The sequence below is a fragment of the Silurus aristotelis genome, assembly GCF_946808225.1.
Source record: "Silurus aristotelis genome assembly, chromosome: 19".
NCBI classification, from domain to species: Eukaryota; Metazoa; Chordata; class Actinopteri; order Siluriformes; family Siluridae; genus Silurus; species Silurus aristotelis.
Window position 1 is genome coordinate 20,797,689 of NC_139592.1, and position 24,897 is coordinate 20,822,585.

General features: G+C 36.9%; 2 protein-coding genes across 4 annotated transcripts in view; both read left to right on the top strand.

The window, feature by feature from the left end:
* hoxc3a (homeobox C3a) overlaps nt 1-19,926 on the top strand; it is a 38,377-nt gene extending 18,451 nt beyond the window's left edge. The window contains exons 2-4 of one of the 3 annotated variants that reach the window (XM_083569500.1): nt 15,955-16,142; nt 16,335-16,641; nt 18,388-19,926. In XM_083569500.1, coding sequence (XP_083425626.1) covers nt 16,578-16,641; nt 18,388-18,956 — 633 coding nt within the window. In that variant the 5' untranslated portion in view covers nt 15,955-16,142; nt 16,335-16,577 and the 3' untranslated portion in view covers nt 18,957-19,926. The other 2 variants (XM_083569501.1, XM_083569499.1) reach the window with 2 other exon arrangements.
* On the top strand, nt 1,246-3,758 carry hoxc4a (homeobox C4a). Its single transcript, XM_083569502.1, has 2 exons — nt 1,246-2,143; nt 2,786-3,758. Exons 1-2 carry the CDS (start codon nt 1,711-1,713, stop codon nt 3,151-3,153), a joined length of 801 nt encoding a protein of 266 aa, XP_083425628.1. The 5' UTR covers nt 1,246-1,710; the 3' UTR covers nt 3,154-3,758.
* Nucleotides 19,927-24,897: the final 4,971 nt, after the last annotated feature.

Below are 24,897 nucleotides of genomic sequence, written 5' to 3' on the forward strand. Positions count from 1 at the left end.
GATAAATGTAATGCAGGTCGTTAAAATGCATATCAGCACACGTTCTGTTGACTTTTGTGGAAGATTATTGTAACTATTATTAATTACATTTTTAGCTTACACTTTAGCCCCGCCCCCTCCGACCATCTACTTGCGTTACTCCTCTTATGTTACGCATGAGATATGCTTCAAAAATCATTACTTATAGTCGTGTGCTCGGGTCTTTTTATGGTGTTCTGTGAAGTTTTGCATGGCTATCTACAAGCAGGAATATCATTTAGAGTAGATTACAACCTTCATCACACTATACTTAGATTTACAAACGTCATGACCTCGAATGTGCAATTTCCAGGATACTTCATGGGTCTGAAAATGTCCTAATAATGCCAACACCACGTTAAATTTAGAGTGAGATTAACTCGTTTTAATTTGTGACAAAGAAAATATTAGTTTCTTCATAAGAGCCTTTGCATAACAACGTTTCTTTGCTTTGGAGAAACTTGACGCTTAATGAAAAGGGCAAAGGGGGTGGGGATGTTCAATGCTTCCCTGATCAAGTATTTCTTTATGTGACCTTTTTGCAACCATAACAGAAGACAGTATCTCAGTAGTTGTCTATATGTACCCTGTAGAACCGAATTTGTGTCTAAACATAAAACCCACAAACACGTCTCTACAGGATTACATGGGCGACTTTAAAGCCACGATTTTGTTCTCCCTCAAAAACGGTGCAGACGCTTTTTTTTAATTTTATTATTATTAATGGACTCTTACTACAGTGATGTGTTTACATCAGACTAGGATGACTGCAGGTAGTTTTGGACCATATCACGTGGAAATATACGTGCAGTCTGGACGTGTGGGTTGTGTTTTCACGTTTCTAAAGAGTTGCAATAGTTCAGTAATTCACGAAATTTAAATGAAGAAAACCATTCACAGTTCCACTGTAGTGAATTTATAAACGCGATTACTAATATTTATTTTCTGCATTCCTACTGATACCAGAACATTATATTTATACAATTATAACCCCCCCCCAATCAACAACACAACAAATATAATAATAGTGATAATATTACTAATAACACATTATTATTATTATTATTATTATTATTATTATTATTATTATTATTATTACAAATATTATTACTACAAATATTATTATTATTCTATTATTATTGTTATTATATTATTATTATTATAATTTTTTTTTTTTATATATATATTGCCCTTGTTTCATTAAAAGGTGAAGATCATTGCTATTGCACGTGCAGAAGTTTTAAATAACTCATCCCAATTTCATTTTAATTTAAAGCAAGATATGAGTGGAAATAAATGTTAGAACATTTGTTTGGGATCCGTTAGTTAACAAATGGCAACTGATGGTACACGTGTGTGTGTCAAAAGAACGGGCCTTGCGCGCTACTACAGAGAGAGAGAGAAAGAGAGAGAGGGAGAGAGAGAGAGAGAGAGAGAGAGAGAGAGAGAGAGAGAGAGAGAGAGAGAGAGAGAGAGAGAGAGAGAGAGAGAGCTTTCCTACACAATGGCGGAAAATTAAAGGTATGTTTGCTAGAAGCTTTGGTTCCTTATCCGGGGACTGCTTCGCCCGTTGCCATTGGGCCGCCAAATCACGTGATCAAAGTAACTTTACAGGGTTGCTCGCTAGTAGGAGGGCTTTATGGAGCAGAAAAACGCCAAAGCTAGAAAAATTATTTCCCACTCCAGAAATTAATGATCATGAGCTCGTATTTGATGGACTCTAACTACATCGATCCGAAATTTCCTCCTTGCGAGGAATATTCGCAAAATAACTACATCCCCGAACACAGTCCCGAATATTACGGCCGCGCCAGGGACGCCAGCTACCAGCATCACCACCAAGAGTTGTACCCTCCGCGGGCGAACTACCAGGAGCGCCAGTACAACTGCGCCAGCATCCCTGAGCCCGATGCCCAGAGAGGACATGGACTACCTCATACGGGCCACCTGCTCGGGAAAGGGCAGCCTGTATCATGTGAGCCCCCTCAGTTACCCCTGTCCCCGGCCACTCCACCGGCAGCCTCCTCAGCCTGTAATCAAGCTACTCCGGAGCATCCCAACAGCACAGCCTCGGCCAAGCAGCCAGTTGTTTACCCATGGATGAAGAAAATTCACGTCAGCACCGGTATGTAACTTGTGTGGCGCCCAGAGCTTTTCCCCTTCATTCTAACTCTCTCACACACTCTCTCTCTCTCTCTCTTTCTCTCTGCGTCTGTCTCACTCCTCTTTTTTACCCTCATCCGCCTGACCGGCCCCTGCCATGATAGGATAGAAGCCTTTGAAATGGCACAATTGAGGCGGATTTACGACTCGGCATTGGTAATTACACCCGCCATAAATTTTATAGCCGAGGTATACTCTAGGCAGTCGTATCGCCATGTGGCTCCTCGCGCTGTGTTTGGAGGGAGGGAGAGTTAGGACTAAGAGAGAAAGAGAGAGAGAAAGAGAAAGAGAGAGAGAGAGAGAGAAAAAAATAATACTAAGGGTTTTTTTTTTTATTATTGTGTTGCATTAATAATTCAGGCGGAATTTGGTGCGAATGTTGGCCTCATTACTAACAACTGCTGAAGTTTTTCGATGTATCTATAATCCCTTAAAATCCCTCTCTAGCTCACAATTTCTTTCCAAACACGCTTGTTTACCTGTACTCCTTTTTCTTTTTCTTTCTTTCTCTCTTGCTTTCTTGCTTTCTTGCCTGCTTTCTTGCATTCTTTCTTGCTTCCTTGCTTTCTTTCTTCCATTCCCCTCTGCTTTTTCCTCTTTCCAGTGAACTCTAGTTACAATGGAGGGGAGCCCAAGCGATCTAGAACTGCTTACACCCGTCAGCAAGTGTTAGAACTGGAGAAGGAATTCCACTATAATCGCTACTTAACGCGGCGAAGACGCATCGAGATCGCTCATTCCCTGGTTCTCTCTGAGAGGCAGATCAAAATTTGGTTTCAGAATCGCCGGATGAAGTGGAAAAAAGACCACAGGCTACCAAACACCAAAGTCAGATCCTCCTCTTCCGGCATGTCCTCCGGCTCCAACACAGGCTCGTCGGCAGGCGTTGTTGCGGCCGCCTCGACCAGTAACACCATTGCAGCCAACGAGGAGCTCTCTGGATCCGAGCGAGAGGATATTACGAGGTTATGAGAGAACTATTCCACGGAGAGAAGGAACGGAGCAGCTCGAAATGACTGATTTATTTATATAACAGGATATATATTTTTTGCTTTTGTTTTTCCACTTTATTATATTTTATTTTTATTTTTGGTAGGTATCTTGTGCGCCCAAACGGTTTGCTTTAAGTCCACCGTTATATAAAGTGCATGTTATATAGCATGGATTATTGCGAAATTACTTTTATGCGAAACAGGGTTTAATTTATATGCTGAATCAGGATGTTTTAATCTCCAGACATAAGGGTCAGTTTTTGGACAAAGGCAGTTTATGGACACTATATTCCTGTTACTGAGGGCCTCTCTGTGCCCAGCTGCCAAGGTGAAGTGCACAAATGTTCTATTTATTTCACACAACGAGACTGAAGGAAAGTTGCTTTTATACTGTACATGAAAAAAAAAAAGAATAATAATATCGACAATTCTGATAGAAAAATTAACGTCTTTGTTGATCTCAGAACAAAATGCTGTGACTTAAGTGTCGTATGAAAAGGTTCAATTTTTAAATGATCTTTTACTTTTGTTGTGGTGGCGTTGTGTTTAGGCTATTAAAACCAGATTATTGTGAGATGCAATAAATCGACTTTAGTGTATTTGTGATAATATTGGTCAATAAAATTAAGTGTCTGTTAGTTTTATATAGGTTTGCTGGGTGAATTTTATTATTAAATATCGTGCCTATATTTACTGCGAGGTAGAGACTCTTAGAGAATCTGCAAAGTTTAGTAATAATATCTAACATTATCATAGTCCACATTTTATGTCAATTAAAAAAAAGCATATCAAGATGCATCCCTATAAAACAATGACTATTGTGTATCCGGAAATATCTTGGTGCTCCTGCACGCACTGAGGAGGACGTTTGCTAAAGTCGCCTGAAATTCCTACAAAAAATAACCCTTTCATGCATTTCATTATCTTGGCATATTATTATGGTTTATTAAGTGAGGCTTTTTACTTTTTTTGTTTATGACTGGTTTGAGCATAGCTGCTCTTGCTGTCTGAAAATCATTATCACTATTCAAGAAATGATACACAGCTTCACTATTGCAGTGGGGTACAAATATTATTTCCATGCATTATGGTGGTAGACAAAGAAATACATTACTGCATTTTGCTCAACAACAAATAAGGTAACACATCAACGTGATGTTTTCAGTTATTTAAAAAAAAAAAAAAAAAAAACAGAGCAAATTAAGGATTTAAAAAGCAAATGATTTAAAAGTTAAATAATGAAAATAACATAAGATGCCATGAACTCAGTAATTCTTATATTTGAATTGTGTCTACTGAGGGGTCGTAGATCATTGCACCAACGAGAAAGAAAGAAAGAAAGAAAGAAAGAAAGAAAGAAAGAAAGAAAGAAAGAAAGAAAGAAAGAAAGAAACCGTGTTGTGACCATGTTGTGTTATGACTTGTGGCACACGTGTGGCAACTTGTGTAAGTAAAACGCTATCAAAGTACAACATCTGGAGTTTCTGCACTCGTACTATTTATATTACAGGTATGAACAAAATGCTTTGAGGCGCCATAGAACAACACTTAGTTCCTTGTGGTGTTCTACACTTTGCTAATATTATCCTGCAAACACAACAAACAAAGAGAGTTTTTTTGCACGTGTCAAAAATATTCTTATAGGTTGCTGATAAATTATTATAAACAGTTCCCTAGTTCTTATTGTAGAACGCGGCTATTGATAACATCCAGGCACCATCATTACCTGCTCAAGGCCCAAGGGCTGGTCAAAGGATATACAAACACCACACACACACACACACACACACACACACACACACACACACACACACACACACACACACACACACACACACACACGCACACAAAAAACACACACATATCGAGTTGCAGTTTGTCTTACAAAAAAATTTAGACAATTAAAAGACGAATCGTGTTATTTTTTTGTCTCGACATTATTTATTTGTTTGTTTGTTTGTTTGTTTGTTTAAAAAATAATAATAACTCTTGCACCTGAGTCTTTAGGGCGAAAACGTTGGCCCCTTCAGTGACAAAACTGGCAGAAAAGATCCACATAACTTAGAAACGGGGTTGATTAATAGTAAATCGCTTTCACTTGAATGAAGATTATACAACGGCTTGCTAGGTGGGGGGCTGCGAGGCACAAAGGAAAGAGGTATTCTAGACCATCGATCATCTGCTACACCAATAGTTATTCGTGATGCAGTGGGCTAGCACATAGGTAGACCTATTGCAAATTGCAGACAAAATTAAAAACATGTTTCTTTACATATCCGCAAGAGAAACATCAGCAATAAAAAGCGTGCTTTTGGGTATCCTGTCCTTCATGTCCGCGACTTTGGAATCGCACTAAAAAAGCTCACGCACTGCACCGCATTCAGGGGCCATTATGCGCGTGGACAGCGGAGAGAAATGAATGTGGCCAGCTCGCAGCATCCCGACAAGCTCATTCGAGAAGCTGTCGCCTCCATGGCGGGAAGCTGAAAGGCTACTTTATTGAAGTTTGGGGCAACTCTTAGGAGTCGAGTTCACGTTGGGGACACATTTTCTGTCCCATTAGTTTCGTTGCAAACCAAACTGGCCAACCTTTCCCACCCTGTGACCTTTCTCTCAACGTGTATCCTCTATATGCGCTACCACAGGGTTCATCAAAGTAAAGCAAGTTAGAGATGTTGATGTACCAGCAGACATGAAACACCTGAAAGTGTCGGTTTTCTTTGCCAAACACTTAAACCTAATGTTGCCCAAACACTGCAGAATTGATGAAAGCCGTTTTTTTCTGCGCTGACTTGAGTAAGACCTATAAGACGAATAGGTTTTGTACTCAATGCATGTGTGTGTGTGTGTGTGTGTGTGTGTGTGTATATACACACACATACATACACACATACAAATATGCATTGAGTACAAAAACATAATTCCAGTTTTTTACCCACGTCTTACTCAAGTATATATATATATATATATATATATATATATATATATATATATATATATATATATATATATATATATATATAAAATACAACAAATACATCATTTCCTGTATTTTGTATTTGATTAAAACCAAATCAATGACTTTTTGACTATTTACATTTCCTATCAAAGTTTATCTCACTTACAAAACAACTTATATCATCTTGACTGGGTTTCAGCTATTACACTTTTGACTAATCACACTAGATTTGTCTTCTTGCTCCAGGGTTCTCTGTTTCATCCTGAGCTAGGGTTATCTGTGTGAACCTTTGGTTTGTCTCTTTGGTCTCCTGTTGCCTCCAAACAGATTGTGTTGTGCCATCCAGGGTGCCTTCATGCCCAGTGTTTCTGGGATTTACTGTGACCCCAAACCAGGATAAAGCAGTTACAGAAGATGGATGGATGAATGAATGAAATACATTTTACAGGAAAGAGCAAAAACATTCACAATTAGAAGCAGGTTGTGTTGCTGTATCGTCAAAATCAGGCTGATGTATGAAATGCACAGATGATGTTAAACTGTTAAAACTTTGTTTTAGCAAAGATCAGAGGAACGCAATGAATCTTTCCCTTCAACTGAAAGCTGAGAAACTCTCAGGGTACCCAAGTTAGTACCTAATTTATGGGCACCTAATGTGAAAGTAGTCCCGGGTGTGAAATGTATGGAAACCTATATTAGCAAATGTAATGCTTATTATTTAAAAAGGTTTTATGGTATACTATACTCATATTAGAGCGATTGAACTTATTGTTTTACACTTTAGAGGGAATAAATAAATGAATGCATTAGACAGGTGCATGACAAATGTTGCGTTATAATAACTTTTATATACTAATATATAACTAACTTATATATAACTAATATAGGGCTAAATAACGTGATTTAATACATTACAAAAAAATTTATTGATATAATAACAAAAATAAATAAATAAATAAATAAATAGCCAGCATTACAGAATACTTTATTACTTTAAAATGATATAATAAAACTTTCAAAAGTATAATTTAAAACAGCTATAACAATCACAAAATCAATCGATTTCATCAAACTCTTTTGTGTATTACAAATCTATTTTTAAAATATTAATTAATTACTCGATTAATGAATTAATTCTGCATCCTGCGACCGTTTACGACTTTAGTATAACATTCTTAAACATCATTTAGTTTGTGTTGAAAGATCACGGTTCTTTGTATTGTATTGAGGTTGTCTGTGTAAACGAAGCCATGGCAGTCACACAAAGAAAGCAGAAAGTTGAAGCGGAGGTCAGCGTGCTATTTTCCAGAGCAGAAGTCTTTCTCACATCGACCAGCACATCTCAAATAAACCATACATTCAATGTCAATTTGACCCCAAACTCAGATATCGACTTTTGGTCTGAAATTGTCTTATAAGGGTGAAATCTTTGGTGTTTTTTCATGTATATTTTTATAGTTCACAGAGAATTTGAGTCGAGTTCGCACATCAACCAAGGACGCCTGTTCACCCAATCTCCATGATCTTTGTTCTGAGGTCTTGCCCCTTAACCCTTCAACTTGCCATGACCTCGAGAGCTGAGCTTTATAACCTTCCATACAGAGAACCAAAAGAAATATTATTACACATTTATTATTATTATTATTATTATTATTATTATTATTATTATTAATATTATTATTATTATTATTATTATTATTATTATTATTATTATTATTATTATTATTATTATTATTATTTCTCATTTTAAAGATAAACCTGTAAAATGCTATAGAGTGAAAAAAAATTAAAGAGTACAGACAAAAAAACATAGAGAACTTTAAACAGCCAAAACTAATTTAATTTAATTTAAATTAATTTTAACTATATACAAATAATTGAAAAAATGCCTTAACATACCCTTAGAGCTTGTAGATAAAGCTTACAATAAAATCAGATCAACAAATAAAATGCTTAAATCGTAATTGCATCATCACCATCATCATCATTTTATCATCATCATTATCATCACATTATTATTATTATTATTATTATTATTATTATTATTTTATTTATTTATTTATTTATTTATTTATTTATTTATTTTTATCATTATTATTATTATTGTTATTGTTATTATTATTATTATTATTATTATTATTATTATTATTATTATTATTATTATTATTATTGTTAATTGACCGTTTTATGATTGAAGAGAAAAATCCTGTTGGTAATCATTTTGTTACAATAGCACGATTTATTTGAAACTAATTAAAAGTAACCAAATATCCAGCGTTCTTTAAGAATCATAATTATTAATTTGAGATACTTAGGCCATTCCTTTAATGTTGCATTTAATTTCTTTTAGTCATAATTTCTTTACTGCGACAGAAAAAAAAACGCAGACCTCCCGACACATTCTCAAAGAATGGTCATAAATCTTAGACACCATCCAAGAAGAACTGAATTAGAATCATAATATTACTATGTTAGCACGTTCTGACAAATGTATTCATCTCATCTATTGTACCTGGATCACTTACAGAAAGGGAATTGTGCTGGAAAGCATTTCATTCGCACACCCCATAACGGTTATTTGCGGTGTTTTAATGAAGTCGTGTGTAAAGAGTTGTGTGATAAACATTTACACACTGAGTCCTGTATAGATTCTTAGGGTTTTTATGTCAGAAGATCATACATAACGACGACTATAGGACGAGCACTGGGATTATTATAAAGTCTCTCCATTGCTAATTAAATACCAGCTATGATATATCATTTAATATTATTATATCTAAAAATATATATATAATTTTTTACTCGTTAGTCCAGTGTTTCACGAGTGCAAAGTTATTCTGTGTCTTAATTCTTTGGATTATATCATAAAATCGTAAGAAAATAAAAGACAAAAACAATCAGCTTGTTAAGCAGGCAGATTTACGCATGGGCAGGGTTAAGAGCGAGGGCATGCAAACAGGAAATAGATGTGGAATTCTCTCTCTCTCTCTCTCTCTCTCTCTCTCTCTCTCTCTCTCTCTCTCGCTCTCTCGCTCTCTCTCTCTCTCTGTTTCTCTCTCTCTGTTTCTCTCTTTAGCAGTAAGGAGAAAGACAGATCAAGTGAAACGATTGGGCGGTAGAATGACAACAGCGCAGGAAGGTATTCATATCGACAGTCTAAAACAAAGAGATTATCAAAGGTGCGGTTTCTTAACTTTTTTATCATTTTTTGGAAAGAGTGTATCGTTTTAGACCAAATTGCATTGCGCATTTCAGGGCATAAATATAATCTTTCTTTTTGCAGCAAAGATATTTCAGCAATTATTTCAAATATCCAAAGTATATGGACACAGATGTGTCACTTAAAGCGTATGATTGCCTTTTTATGAAATGAAGCAGGCAGTTCTGTGCACTTTCACTCAACAGAGTTACAAATATAATGGAAAATGGTTATATATGCTTGCCATTATTGAAATGATTTATTGCTTGATGTAATTAATCTCCCATTGCTCTAACACAATCTGTTTAGCAGAGTATATTTTCAGTTTTTTGGCAAAATATGTCTATAACTGCATTAAAACATAGGAAACAAGGTTGATATATTGGTAACAGGTTGATATGAGTAACCCAATGGGCAACAACATTTTTAAATGTTTATATGGTTAAAAAAATTGGTATTAGTGGTAAAGCATTGATATAAGAGCAAATAAAAAGGTAACATGGTTGACGTAAGAGAAAAAAAGAGCTAATAGTAGTAAAACATTGATAGAAGAGGAGATATAAAGGGTTGATTTAAGGGCAACTGTTGACACGTGTTGCGTTATTTATCTGTTGTTTAAATGAGAAATATGCAAAATAATCCTATCTTATAAAATCTATCTAAAAGGGTTGATGCTGAGTCCTAAATGATTATATATAAAATAACAATACTTAATTGCTCTCTGTAATTGAATTCCTTTTATATAAGAAAATACCATTTCTTACCTCTTTAAAAGTCACAAGATGCCATTCATTATTTTGAAATGAAGATTTCAAGAAAGTAACAAACAACAAATAATACAAGCACACGTTTTTATTTTTTGTATTTATTTTTTATTGGTTTTAATATTGAATTGTAAGCAAGTGTATTTATGTTTACTTTGGTTTATGTTAGAAACAGAATTAAATGTCATTGTCACATTAGGCATTCATTTAATATCTTTCAAAATGAGACCTTAACAAAAAGTGTTTAACAAAAAGGCATTTAAAAGCAACAACACCACTTGGATATGATGAGAGATGGCAAAAGTACACACATATCATCCCGATATAAGTACAGATACTTGTGTTTTAAAAGACTTCGGTAAAAGTTGATGTTCTGACTCAGTTTTCACTCAAGTTAAAGTAAAGAAGTTTGGGCTCTGACATGTACTTAAGGAAAAAGTAGACATTACTTCTATCTGTTTTGGTATCACGCAGGTAGCTGGACCGCACGTCATATTAATATATTAATACAAAATAATTAAACATTTTGGTATCTAATGAATGTATCCAGACTGAACAACCACCATATGGGCACAAGCAGAGCAAAGAGGATGATGATCAGGTGCTCAAGACCCTCTCTGTTCTCAGTCATGTTTACATCGGTGACTCCCTCTGTCTCATCCACGTTCGTCATACCTCTTGTTGCCTTGACTTGTTTGTTGTTAGCTTCTTAGGCTAGCCCACGTCTGTGGTGGATGAAAGCAAGGACCACCAGTGGTAGATTGAAAAAGGGGCGCAATGACAAGAAATAGGTTGATGGTTTAAAAAAAAAAAAGAAACAAACAAATTTAATTGTTACCAAATAGTTCAAAATTAAAATAACGAGCATGATTTGAAAAATGAAAGAAGTAGAAACTCCAGATATTTGTGTAAACAATTGTAATGAGTGAAAGCAAAGTGTTGTCCGAAAAATCAAAAAGTGAAGTACTGACACCAGAATAAATCAACCTAAGTACAATAACGAGGTACTTGTACTTCATTACTTCCCATCTTTGGATCGGATAGCACAGTGCCCCCTAGGCTAAAGAACCACGTACTACTCAAGTCATCGATATCGTGTCTCAGAGATATGCGCACTAGTTTGGACGCATAACCATCAAAACTATGACCATAAACCTAAATTTGATTGACTAACAGGGGATCTTATAAAGCTAATGAAATCGAACTCGAGATTAATAAAAACGACAGTCATTTTATTTAAACTTTATGCGTTTAACATTAAGTAGGCAATTATGAGTGGATATTGAGGCCTTTGTCTAGTCCGCAGGGGTGTCTGTGATGTGTCTAAACACACGCGGTCACGAGGAGGTCACGAGACGTGCCGCTGTGCGGGGTGATTAATGTCATCCTTTCAGCAGCCCAACATGTGAGTGACATTCTTAGATCAACATGTTTAAGAGCAACCCAAGGACAAGTGGACTCCTTGAACATGTATGTTATATACGCAGCAAGACGCAACCCAAAAGGGACAAACATTGAAAGGGATTGTTCACGAGATGAAATTCGTCCACTCGGTTGGTTGAGCGTTGAAATGTATAAAACAAGTATTCGTGCACTTTCTGGCAACATATTAGAGCGGTTTGAATGCTACTTCATGAGCTATACGACATGTCAATTACGTATATTTGACGCGACTGTTTTAATTTCACGTCGTTCACATTTTTTTTTTCAATCAAATAAAAGTGTAATGCCAGCTACCACGATACAAACAATGTAAGAGGCATCATAGACCCCCAAAACCACATGAGTAGCAAAGTTTTCACGTGCACTGGAACACACACACACACACACACACACACACACACACACACACACACACACACACACACACACACACACACACACACACATAGACGGTTTTAATGAAATCATTGAATAAATCAATTAAAAAAACAACTAAATAAACAGCTAAACGTTTCCCCAAGGTAAAAACTAATAAATAATATTCACATCCTTTCTTGACAAGATGTAAATACTCTTCCCCAACTTAAAAACACACACAGACACACACAGACACACACACACACACACACACACACACACACACACACACACACACACACACACACACACACACACACACACACACACCTAACCGTTTATTTCCACACACACACCTGCAACGAGGTTGTTGCTCCTTTAATTGGACATCAAGTTTTCTCTTATAAATAAATACTTTATTTTGTAAAATATAAATGTCAAGTGCCAACTTCATTACTGATTACTAGCTTATTGTTTACAGCAGTGCAGGTTAGTGAGGTTATTAATTCTGCCTCTGTTCTTTGTAGCATGTCGTTTTATATCGTTATATAAACGAATCCCATACTCATTAACACCCTTTCGTTGCTTAGTGCTCTCTCTCTCTCTCTCTCTCTCTCTCTCTCTCTCTCTCTCTCTCTCTCTCTCTCTCTCTCTCTCTCTCTCTCTCTCTCATTAGCTCTAGTCTGGTCCATTGAAATATATTAGATTATAGTTTGCTATTATTGAGGACTCTACGAGCTGCAAAGCAACAAGAGGTATATGGTGATTTGAGTCAAAGGAGCAGAAACATAGACGATGTATCGATTCTTGGGGTAAAACGAATCATTCTTGCAGGTCAAATTCAGGTAATTGAAGTACAGAAGAAAAATATTGGCATGGTAAAACAGAATGGGACATGGCAGCAAATCCCATCCCACCCACACCCTCACCCACACACTATAATCCCCAGGTCTGATTTGGTTCGATTTGCCAACTTTCGCCATATTCTCGGGTTAGACTCTTTTTTACACAGAGTTAGATCTTTGCAAGAAATGACTAAAGCGTCAGAGTGTATCGATGTTTTATGCAGCTGGTTGTGTCAGCAACCACAAGAGCGCAGGAGCTAAGGAGGACTTATAAAAGGGGTTGACACCCGGAGCGACCGGCGCGCTTTTGCGAGAGAAAGAAAAAAAAAATGATTTATTGCAGGCACCGCGGTTCATACAGAGTTCACGGAGAATTGTAGTATACTGACGCAGGCGCTGAGTTATGGTCTTCCTGAACCAGTACATCAAAGATGCTTTTTCAGAATCACTGAAGCGGCGTGATGCTCGGGAACAAAGTTACCTTGATTAGGAGAAATTCCCACCACAATCTGCTGTGGATCAAAACAAACATACGAATCTGATTCCTAGTGGTGAATCCTTAGGTGTTTTTTTTTCTTTGCATGCATGCATGTACGTCTATGGCATACAGATAGATATTTATTTAGTCTGATCTGCAACCAATGCCAACTATAAAAATGCATATTTTAATATGCAATAAAATGTATTATTATTATTATTATTATTATTATTATTATTATTATTATTATTATTATTATTATTATTATTAGCAAAGTCTCATTGGGTCATTGTTTGATCTGCGGTCATGGCTCGAGCTGGTCTACGCTCACATTCACTGCACACTTGAGCGTAGTAATATTTCATGTTAATGGTGCTGCAGTTCGGCAGCAGTCCGACTTGTAATATGCATAGTGAATGCTTCTATTTGACAAGCCTTGTGACAGCAATTCACTGAACTCTAAATAACAAATCGTTTCTAAAACAAGATTGATTTTGCAGTTACGACTGAAAAACAGGAGACAACCGGCTTTTTTCTTTTTTTTCTTCTTTTTTTTTGGATTTCTATTCCTTAATAAAGGCATTATGAATTATCCGTAATGCTCCGATTATGAAGCTGCCATTCTCCAGCTAGAGCATGAATAGCTTTTAGTCCAAATTAGGAATCAGGTAAGCTATAGGGTGGATAGATGTGTATGATGCTTATCCTGCTAATGCACATGCAATTACGTTGGCCATCAACACCTAGGACAAGGAGGCAACGAGTATTATAAAATGAGGCATAACTAATCGAGATCGTTTTCTTTTAATTGGTTGCTCAAATTTATGCAAAATTATTTTTTTTACACACACACGCACACATATATGTGTGTGTGCGTGTGTGTGTGTGTGTGTGTGTGTGTGTGTGTGTGTATATATATATATATATATATATATATATATATATATATATATATATATATATATATATATATATATATACATGTATATATGTTTGTATATATATATATATATATATATATATATATATATATATATATATATATATATATATATATATATATATGTTTGTCTGTGTGTGTGTGTGTGTGTGTGTGTGTGTGTGTGTGTGTGTGCTTTAAAATATATAGTCATATCTCTGAGCAGGCAAAATGAGATGAGCAATGTTCCTGTAATAATTGAAGTGTACCAGGCTCTTGAAAGAAATGAATAAATGAGTTTTGGCACACGTGAGCCAGCGATAACACCACAAACAAGGCACTGAGGAGGGGAAATTAGAACCTTTATTAATCACAAGTTAGAAAAACAACTGTGCACAGCTTTCTGCAAAGAAATTGTTTTGGAAGGAAACAATAAAAAAAAAAAGAAAAAAAAGGGGGGGGGGGCAAGGATACGAGAGTGTAAGATGAGACTGGGGCGTTCAGTTTGGCTAATACCCCGACAGTTATCACAATCAAAATTGAAATGTTTAAATGATTTTAAGTTTAAATTTGTAACTCTTTTATCTGTGTGTATGAATATAACCTTTAATACACGCGTGAACGTTGATGCACGGTGTACATATACACACCTACCGAGCCAAAATAATTTTTTTGTGAAGCCCCTAGGTATTGCGCCATTCACCGAGGGCTATGTGACGTCAGAGGGTATCATTCTTACTCCATTCATATGTATGTGTCTTATTTCAACGTTATTTTCTTTAATTATCCACAGCAACTCAATGACAAAGAATTCAAGAAAGAGTTCAACAGTTTCCAGCAGTAGATATTTCCTGCAAACATTTCTTCTGACTTGTCTTATAACTGTTCCGTTTTACGCTCATTATTCTGGCCATTTTTAATTCTAACCAAAACCATACTTTGACAAAAAATCGTCCTAGAAAAATATCACATATCGTGTAAAAAACCAGATTCAGAATGCGGTCGCAAGAAGTTTTGTTATCCAAGCAAAAAAACAAACAGTATTCACTCTGTCACTGGACATTCGAGTTAAATACAGAATATTGATTCGTGTCTTTTGTGTTGTGACAGTGAGTCAATTTGCCTTTGTTCGACCACACCCCAATTCCGCCATTCGTCTTTTACTTGAGTTATTAATAAACCTTAAAGCAACTGAGAAGTGTAATAGTCAGTTGGTGGATTTCAGACAGGAGATATGCACCAAAAAATTTCCTATGTTTTTTTTTAAAAGATTTGACATGAGACATTGGTTATTTATACGAACAGCTTTCACACATTGTGCTTGCTAAGCTACATCCCTTAGAACAGCGACCACAATAAAAAAAAAAGTTATGGCGTGTTTGGTAAAAGCAACTTTGAATAAAGCAAAACATTCTCTTTAAATTGTGCGTATTTTAAAAAAAGGTTATTTTTGAACATATATTTAGAAAAAAAATATATAAATAGGTATGCATGTTCCTTTTTAAATAGATCCTAGCAAATATTTATAATATATAAGTCTTCTATATATATATATATATGCATGTATTTAATATACATACCAACAGAATAAAAAATGTCAAATTGTTTTAAACCGTGTTAAATTTCACGACGAGTATAATGTAGTATTTTGCCAATCCATGGACGAGAGAAAAAAAAAAGCTCCCACTGATTCACGCGCTCCATTTTCTCTCCATCCAATTTCTTGCACTTGGTTTTTCCCTTTTTCCCCTCTGCCTCACTGTTTTCTCTAAACACCGGATTGTCTAAAAAGTTTTCCCGTTCTTTGTTATTTACAGGTTAATCACTGCTGATCCTAACAAGAGCGCATTATGGAGACGGAGACGGAGACGGTGTCTTCCTCCGGCAAGAAGTTGCTCGCAGACACTTTGCAACTCGAGGTTCACGCAAGGCGCCACGCGATTGGCTACTGGGCCGTCACGTGACTCAAGGCTTCCCCCGTGTCGCCTTAGCAATTAAATACCGTGTGAGTGCGGACTACTTTTTTTTTTTTTTAAACAAGTCGTTTCGAGATTAATGATCAGAATTGGACAAGAGGCGTTCCAAAATGCAAGCGATATTATACCACTCTGCTAATAATAGTTACATGCCCCAAACACTTTTTAAGCACCAGTATCTCGGTTCGGTGGACCAACAGTGTTATCCATGTGTAATGCAGGAAGGCAGTTCTGCGCACGACCTTCACGCGCTCGGCGCAGGTCACGCCGAAGGCCACACGTGGGACTGGCAAGACTCTGGGATTCATCCGAAACCGCACGCGACGTGTGCTAGTGATAGCCTAATCACAAGTGGGATCCGACCTCATTGCACGAATCAAGTGGACCATATTAAGGGCACTGACGTGTCAGGGGAAATTAATGGATCAAGCACAAAAAGCTTCTTCAAGAATGTCTACCCTCTGATGAAAGAGACACAGTCTGCCACTGCATCTGCACTCCATGATCCACCCAGCTTCTGCCAATCAGGTTTGAAACCTTTTTCTGTTGAGGAATATGATTTCCAGGAATACATCTAAATAATATATGAACATTTTCAATGAAAAAAAGAACAGGTTTTGCTTTGACAGCATGATCTTTCACTTAATCACTGACAACCTGCATTTAAGATCATTACTTACTAAATTGTTAATCACAGTCATCAATCAATAATAATTGACCTGAAATTAGAATTTTTGTTCTGTGCAAGTTTAACTGAAGGAGTACAGAATTCGTTTTTTTACTTAGGCTGCAAAAAAGTTTACAAAAGAACGCAAAACTGTCTCGATTTCAAATTTATTGTAAATACATGTGCATATTTATAAGGAAACAGAAGTAGCTACTTTAAGTTTTTGTTTAGGAGCTTGATTATGAATGCCTGAGGAAAGAAATAACAGTATATTTGTCTACTATATGTCTAAAGTAGGGTATAAGGAGCAGGTAATTAAGCAACAATGGTGCACTCAAGTTTTCTTACTCGCTGGGATAATTAAAAATACAATTATTAAACCATCTCTGTAACACATGAAGATTTTGATTTGTGGTATTGCCCTGCTTCTAAAAATGAGTTTTTTCTTGTATTTGTTATGGAAATTGGATTTGCTTGACTTTAAGGGGGCAAAAACTGCATGCAAACTTTAACAGGAAATAAAATTTTATGGAAATGACTACCCTTAACTTGCATAGTAGAAATTGCATACAGGCCTAGGAAGTTTGCAGACTGTTCACTCTGTTTCAACATGAATTATCACCACAAATTCTGCACTGTTAAAAAAAAAACACAGGTCAGATCCTCTCAGATATACACACGGTGAATTAGAGTCTGGTGATGTCATTGGTGTTCAGCGTTCAGAACAAGGCTGTGCCAGAAGTCTTCACTATGATTAATATGGGAAAAGACATGAAGTGGCTTGCAGCTGATGTTACAGCAGAACAAGACCCTTCTCCTCCATTCCAAAGTTTTTTTTATTTTAACTCAATAAGCTCTACCCAAGAAGATGAATTACAAAGAGTGGTAGGCAACAAATAAAAAGCACAAGACTTTGTTCTTGCTTATTGTTTTTCCCAAGTCTGCGAATCAGCGAGATGATTGGGTTTACTTTATTAATAGTCTCGCATGTTACATGATTAAATTTAGACACTATAATATTCTGTGAGTTAGTGCATAGAGGTAGTTTAGACTAATGGGAAAAACATGCTACAGATATGTAAATGCACACCAAAACATGGACTTTCCACTAAATGATTTACCTCATGTAATTAATTTATGTGTTAGTGAATAGTGGCAGAGAAGGTAGCAGATGCTCAGAGACCCCAGTTCAGTCTTGAGCTCGGATTACGTTTTATGAGGAGTTTTGCTTGTTTTCCTCCAGTTATTGTCACATTCTTCTGGCTTCTCCAGGTTTACTTCCACCTCCCAAAATCCTGCTGGTATGTGGGTTGGTTAGAGTTGTGTCTATACATAGAACACCAGGTGTGAACATGTTTGCACGGTGCAGTGTCCCATCTCAAGTGTGCTCATCCACATTGATCCCAGAGTTCAGATGAAATCTGTCCATGATAAACCAGTTACTGGTTATAGAGAATTGCACGTGGGTTAAAATGCACAAATACATTAACTCAATTCAGAATAAAATGAGATTCTTTGAATACATATAAGGGCATTATTAAGGGGTTTCGACACTCATTCAGAGATTAGAGGTATTGTTTGAACTGCATAACTCTGTATTTTCACAGGGACAACACCCTATAACAATGGTAAATTGGATTCTCCAGGGATAGCAAGAAGGAATGACAGCAGCTCCAGCAGAAAGCGTCTACGCACAACTTTTACCTCTTCCCAGCTGCTAGAGCTTGAGAAGGAGTTTCACTTCAGTGCTTACTTGTGTCGCCCACGGCGCCTTGAGATGGCGTCACTGCTCAACCTCACTGACCGACAGATTAAAATCTGGTTCCAAAACCGCCGCATGAAGTACAAGAAGGACCACAAGGGCAAAGCAATGGTCTGGCCATCCTATTTAAGTGTCCCATCTTCAGGAGAAGGTAGTAGTGGCCCAGTGGATATTACAGCTACAGCCTCACACAACCTCCAGTATTTCAGTCAGCCGATCATGAACTGCACTCAAAGTGGTGATGGAGACTGGTTTCTGCTTACAAAGTCAACTACACCTGTTAAAGACCTCAGCAATGGACTTCAACCTGTTCCCAGACTGGATTCTTCAAGTTTATCCTCAGGGCATGACTTCTGTTTGCACCAGCAAGATGAAAGTTGCATCCTGGCACCTCCTGGACTCTCATACATGTGACCATTCCTCTCCGCAATCACCCACTTTCTTAGTTTCAACTAATACCGAATCAAATCAATTGAATCGAAAAAAAAGTGGGGTTTTAGAAGAAGTGTTTTTTTCTGTGTATAGAATCACCGAACCAAATTGTAAGAATTCCTACAGATTTCACACCAGATTGGATTGTCATGCCATATTTTGGCACATAGCTCCACAGCTGCTATCACTTTGAGAAGAGGCAGGATTTGTTGCCCTCAGAAGCTGACTTACAGGCAGATCATTGACTTAAAAGAGAGCCAAGTTTACTCTCATGGGCAAAAGGCCAGGGGAGAAATACATTACGTTATCAGACAGTATGCAGTAAAGCTGGAAGGGTTTCCTCTGTGGATAAGTTGTAGCAGGCTCTGTGAAATGTAAAGAGATTCATTAAACATGGACATGAGTTGAAAATGTATCCACCCATTATAGGCTGTGCGGAGGGAATCCTTCAAACATTATCAAAAGCATTTGTTGTTTTTAACTTTAACCTGAAATATCAGCAGGGGTGGAAAAAGTAAAGACAAACTGCACATCTACATCTAAACATGCATAAGTAGTTTTTTAAAGAATGTTTTTTTTTTTTTATAATCAAATGGCAAACTGGTGTCATGCTGTCATCGTGTATTAATCATTTGTAAATCATAAAGAACACAAGCTTAAAAACCGATTAGCACCTCTGTGTGAAGGTTTCATACATCGATTTTATTGGAGTCACTGTAAAATGTACTTCTTAATTTTAGTTTCAATAATACTTGATTTCTAAAATTATGAAATTTCTAAAAGATACTAAAGGTATTTTTCACCTATGTATTTCAGAACACACTATATTGTATGCCTCAAACCATATTCACACAAAAGCATGTAAGACAATTTGTATGGGTTGTATGTCATCTGGATCGTGATCACTTACAGATTGTTCCTGTAGAAGAAGAAATATCCCAACAAAGACAAACAAGCATGTAAACACTATGTTCATTTCAGTACTTGTATCTCATTTGTTTATTAAGCAAATTATGCAAACGTCTCAATATCTACGTCCTGTATTTTGTATTCTGTGATAACTTTGTATTTATGCTGTTAATACATACTGGTGATATTATTAGCTATTGAACATATTTCAGGAAAAATCATGATGATAAAATCTGGAAAAGGAATGCCCTCGGTTGTCAGTGCAGGTCTTTGTCTAATCTTAGAAAATTGTAATAATCAATTTAAATAGAAAAAAAAAACATGCTTTTCATTATGTGTTTCTTGTTTGTTTTGTGTGAAGTGCATTTGAATAAACTGAAATAATGCTTGCATTCTAAAAAAAAAAAAGATCGCTTGAAGTCGTGGTTGTGCTGCACATTCTAAACAAAATCTAGAACAGAAGATCCTGATGATGCAATGATGTCGCTGTGTGCACACAGGGTCGTAAATTTTCCCAAAAGGTGAACTTTCAAGTCTTTCAGCATCCAGCAGCAGTGCATTTTGTATTCTGTAGTCTGTAAAACAATCTACATAAGCGTGCCCTCCCCCACCCCCCACCTCTCACTCTCCTAACATTAATCATCCAGACAAGGCTTCTCATTCCCTCTCCACCGCTGCAGCCGCCCAAGTGGCGAACCCGCTGGGCATCAGCACTGCCAGCTTAGCCCAGTTCCACCCCCCCCCCCCTCCAAATCCCAACTCCAATCCAGCTCTTGTTTGACAAACAAATATCAAATAAAAAATTCCGATTTTTTTCAAAGTACCAATGGCCCAAACATATCCACCATAGCATTGAGAGGGACAACGTAGTAAGTGCTGCACTGGGCTTTGTGTGGGCCATTGCTCAATTTGATTAATTATGTTTAATTAAGGTGTCATTGTGAGACATTTTTATAAAACTAATCAAGGAATAGCAAAAACATCTACTTATTCAAAATATTACCTTAGTTCTCCTTTACACTCGACCATAAATCATTTTCTGATTCAGGTCTAATTGACCTCGTTGATTTGAATCAGCCTGGCCAACATACTCTATGAAAGTCACATTTTTCATTTTTTAGATGATGAGGATTCTCACCTTAAAGTTAATTTGCTTTAAAGGTGTGGTAAATATCAGCAATGGAACAAATCCTGTTCTTTACTGTTTGGGTTTATTTAAAGCTTGCATTAAAACTGAACATTAATTTTGTTTTTGGTCTGATGCCTGCTGGAGAATATAGAGTAGAGTGTGCATGTCCCTGCTGCATCGCATCGACACCATCCATCACCACACAGCAGTGCTCCTTATGCAAAGCAGGAGCTGGCCTCCCGGTGGCCTCTTTGCGTGACTAAAAGGAGGGAACACTTTATGGAATGCTTATTTGGATTAGTATCAGATGTATATACACACGTGCTGTTCTATTGCACTGATTTTAAACGTTTTTATTGTTTGAAATTGTATTTCTCAATTTAAAAGAGCTCCATTGAACATGTGTGTATAATATACATTTCGTACACATCTGGGCAAAATGCCAGAGCGACGTCTCTACCTTCACAGCAAGCGACTGACCAACAGCCCTGAAGGGTTTATATGAGATACATTTTATTCACAGGATTTGGAAAGCACCTCACTTAGGGGTTTTCAGATAGAATAGGAATAATAGGGCCACGAATAAATCAATAGTCATTGCTTAATCAATAATTTGATCCAGGATATAATAAATTCCAACAAAATCACCAGCAGAGAGAAAAGTATCCAGGGACAATATGTAATTAGATCTTAGAAAAGTCTTAAAACAGATGGAAGCCACATTACATCCTTCAAATTCTTGTGCATGTTGACTGACCATTCATAAGTTATAGGCACATTAAAGAACATTACATGATCTCGGGCTAAACATCAGAGAAGAGTCTATGATGGCCTCTTACCCAATAAAACAGTCCTATTTTTAGACATTCACATCTACAAAGCACAAACTCCACTAGATCTCCACAGTGCACACGGCTCCAGCAGGCCTGCATTATGCAGCTTATTTCCACATGCTGCAATACATGTGGTGGAAAACCAAATTAAGGCACCCTGCAAGCCTTACACTATTCTTTAAAATATATTAATGGCCCTGAGAGCAATCAATGTACAATGTTCTCTTAAAATATTGTTTTTTGATTACTATGATCTATGAATTCATTGCACATAATAACTCATGTTATTCTAAAAGCAGCAGCGAAGAGATTTTTCACTTAGCATGCACGGTAATGTACTAACAATATCTGCATATTAGGGGGAAAAAAAGTGTTTTACATAAAGGCACACAAGCACATGAATATGTGTGTGTGTGTGTGTGTGTGTGTGTGTGTGGGTGCGCATCTGCGCAGTGTGTGCGCGTATTTCATATGCACGAACACACAGTGATGCACAATAAACCCCAACTCCAATAAGCAGCTTCAGTAGTGCATCAGTAGCAATTTTACACATTGAATAATCAGTTCACATCTGCTATATATTTACTGATGTGAAGCAATTACTTACATACACCTATTCATTTTTTGAAACGTAATTGGTGAACAGTTTCTCTCAAGTCACTTTGTATTCCTCGTTCCTTTTATAGAAACATCATTTACGTTGATTTTCACATTTTTCCGCAGCTAATGACGTGAGCTACGTGAATTTTTTATTGCTGTGTTATTGTACAAGAAGCAATACCGTCACATACCGAGTTCACGACTACAGAGTTTGGAAGACCGCCTTGGGAAATTTTTGTACATTTCAGCCCCCAAAGATATTTCAGTAACGCATAAAGGCTTAAACTTATCGGACTTATTGGAGCAAGAATGAAATTACAGAGCACTCTCATGATAAGGTCTCACTGGAATTTTTTTTGTTGAATAATTGGAGCAACAACTTCATCGTGGCCCGCACCACAGGACCGATAAGACACCACTAATACATCACATTCCAGATTTAGTTAGTAATCCCACAATCTAGTTAAGGATCTGGAAATTAGATCTAATCAATTCATTCTACAGTCAATTAGCATAACAGATGGTCCACCAGGCATTAAAATTCACATTTTGTCCTCAGATATCTTATGGCCGACTACACTTTTGAAAATTGGAGTATAAAATGGAATGAATTATAATGAAATATCATTCCAAGTACCAATTAGAAGAAGTGGAAATCAACCCATTGCCTGAGATATTCCTGTTTAAATTGCTATTAAGGTTCATCTAGTATGTCTCTTTATACCTGTGATATGAACTGTACAGGAAAAAGACTTACAGCATGTCGGGATTATGTAATCCGCAGCAATCTGGCGTAATAGGGATTGTGCATGAACGTTCGAATGATAATAAACAAGGTGCATGTAGGCCAATCTATTCAATTTGTTTCCATTAACCCTCCCGTCTTCCCCGTTTAGTTTTTTCCTGTCTTCATCTTCTCTCTTGCTCTCACGCTACCATTCACCAAACAGCTTTCAGTGCTTGTTGCTCAGAGGGACTGTTAAGTATCAATTCCCAGTGTCACCTTTATGGCTTTTATTTATTTGTCTGCTTGCTGGTGTGGAACAAGGCACAAGCATCACTCAGGTAGGTGGGTTATCACTCAAGTGCTAGTGCTCATCAATCTCTAAAATTTGACTTCCTGCATCACGTACAACTGTTACTGTCATATTAAAACGTCCCATTATAAAGATCAATGAGTTTTTAAAGGTGCTTCAGTTAAAGGTGATTGCCGGTGATGAACTACAAGACGCACTGATGATTGTTGCTCGGTTGTCCCTAATATAGCCCGTGATTTCAACATTGAGGGCTACAATAACATTAACTTTATCACTTTAATTGCACCAATCATTCTTGGCATAATGAAAATATTTTACATGAACTACATTGTAAACACTGCAGCACCAAATCCACCTGTGCAAGAGAGCTATACGGTTAATAAAAATACTGACCCCATGAATAGAAAGAAAATCGCTCTTATAGTTTGCGTTCGAAATACATTGAAGAATCTTATGGCAGTATGAGGACAAAAGCATTGCTTTCCCAGCACATGTGTGACCCTCTTAATATCCTATGGTAAGGAGTTCCGGAAGCACAGTGCCGAGTGTGCTGATATGACGGATGGCTTATTGTTACGGTGTTTGCGTTACAACCTGCTGAGCTCAAGCAGGAAGTGAGAAATCCAAGCATTCATATCCTAATAAGAGTCGCACGTGAAGCATGCATTCTCATTAAAAACAAAAATTGCTAAGCAGTACACTCTTGTCACTTGAGTGGTACTCACAAGCATACAGCCTTGCTATCATTATGTATCTTTCAGCTGTGTTGAGTGCCTTTACACTATATACACATTTCTAAGTAAGAGATAGAAAACACACTAGTTATTAAAAAGAAAAAACAAACCCAAATAAAAAAATGGGTTTTTTTTTTCAAATTTATAATGATGCATTTTTTTTATTGTAAATTCGATCAAACCCTCCTTCTATCCATCCTGATTGATATTCATGTTGTGACCACAATAACCAATGTTTTTGGAGACATCAGTGTTAAATAACATGACTGAGAAACAAAGCTCCAGCTTTATGATGACTCCCCTTTCTAAATGAATTTAATGCTTTGGAGGTATCCCACTGGTCTCTTTTCTCATCTCTCCCTGCACGGTACAGTAATATTCCCTAAGCTGCTGTCTCTGCTGATACCATGCCTGAGATGGAGTAAGAGGAGGGTGCAGGCATCTAGAATTGCCCAGCGTTAACCAATCATCTGCGACAAGCTCACACTACATTAACGGCGGTGACCTTTTCGCCTGTGCTGACAGTCATCTGTCAGCGACACCTCTCTCTCGGTCTTCTCTGCTGCCCCAAGAGGAGAAATAATTAGAACGACGAGGTCAACACAGGGCTACATTGTTTGCCTCAATCCTTGGAGGTCAGGTGCCAAAACAAGGTAGTGAAATTAGCAGGATGCGATGTTC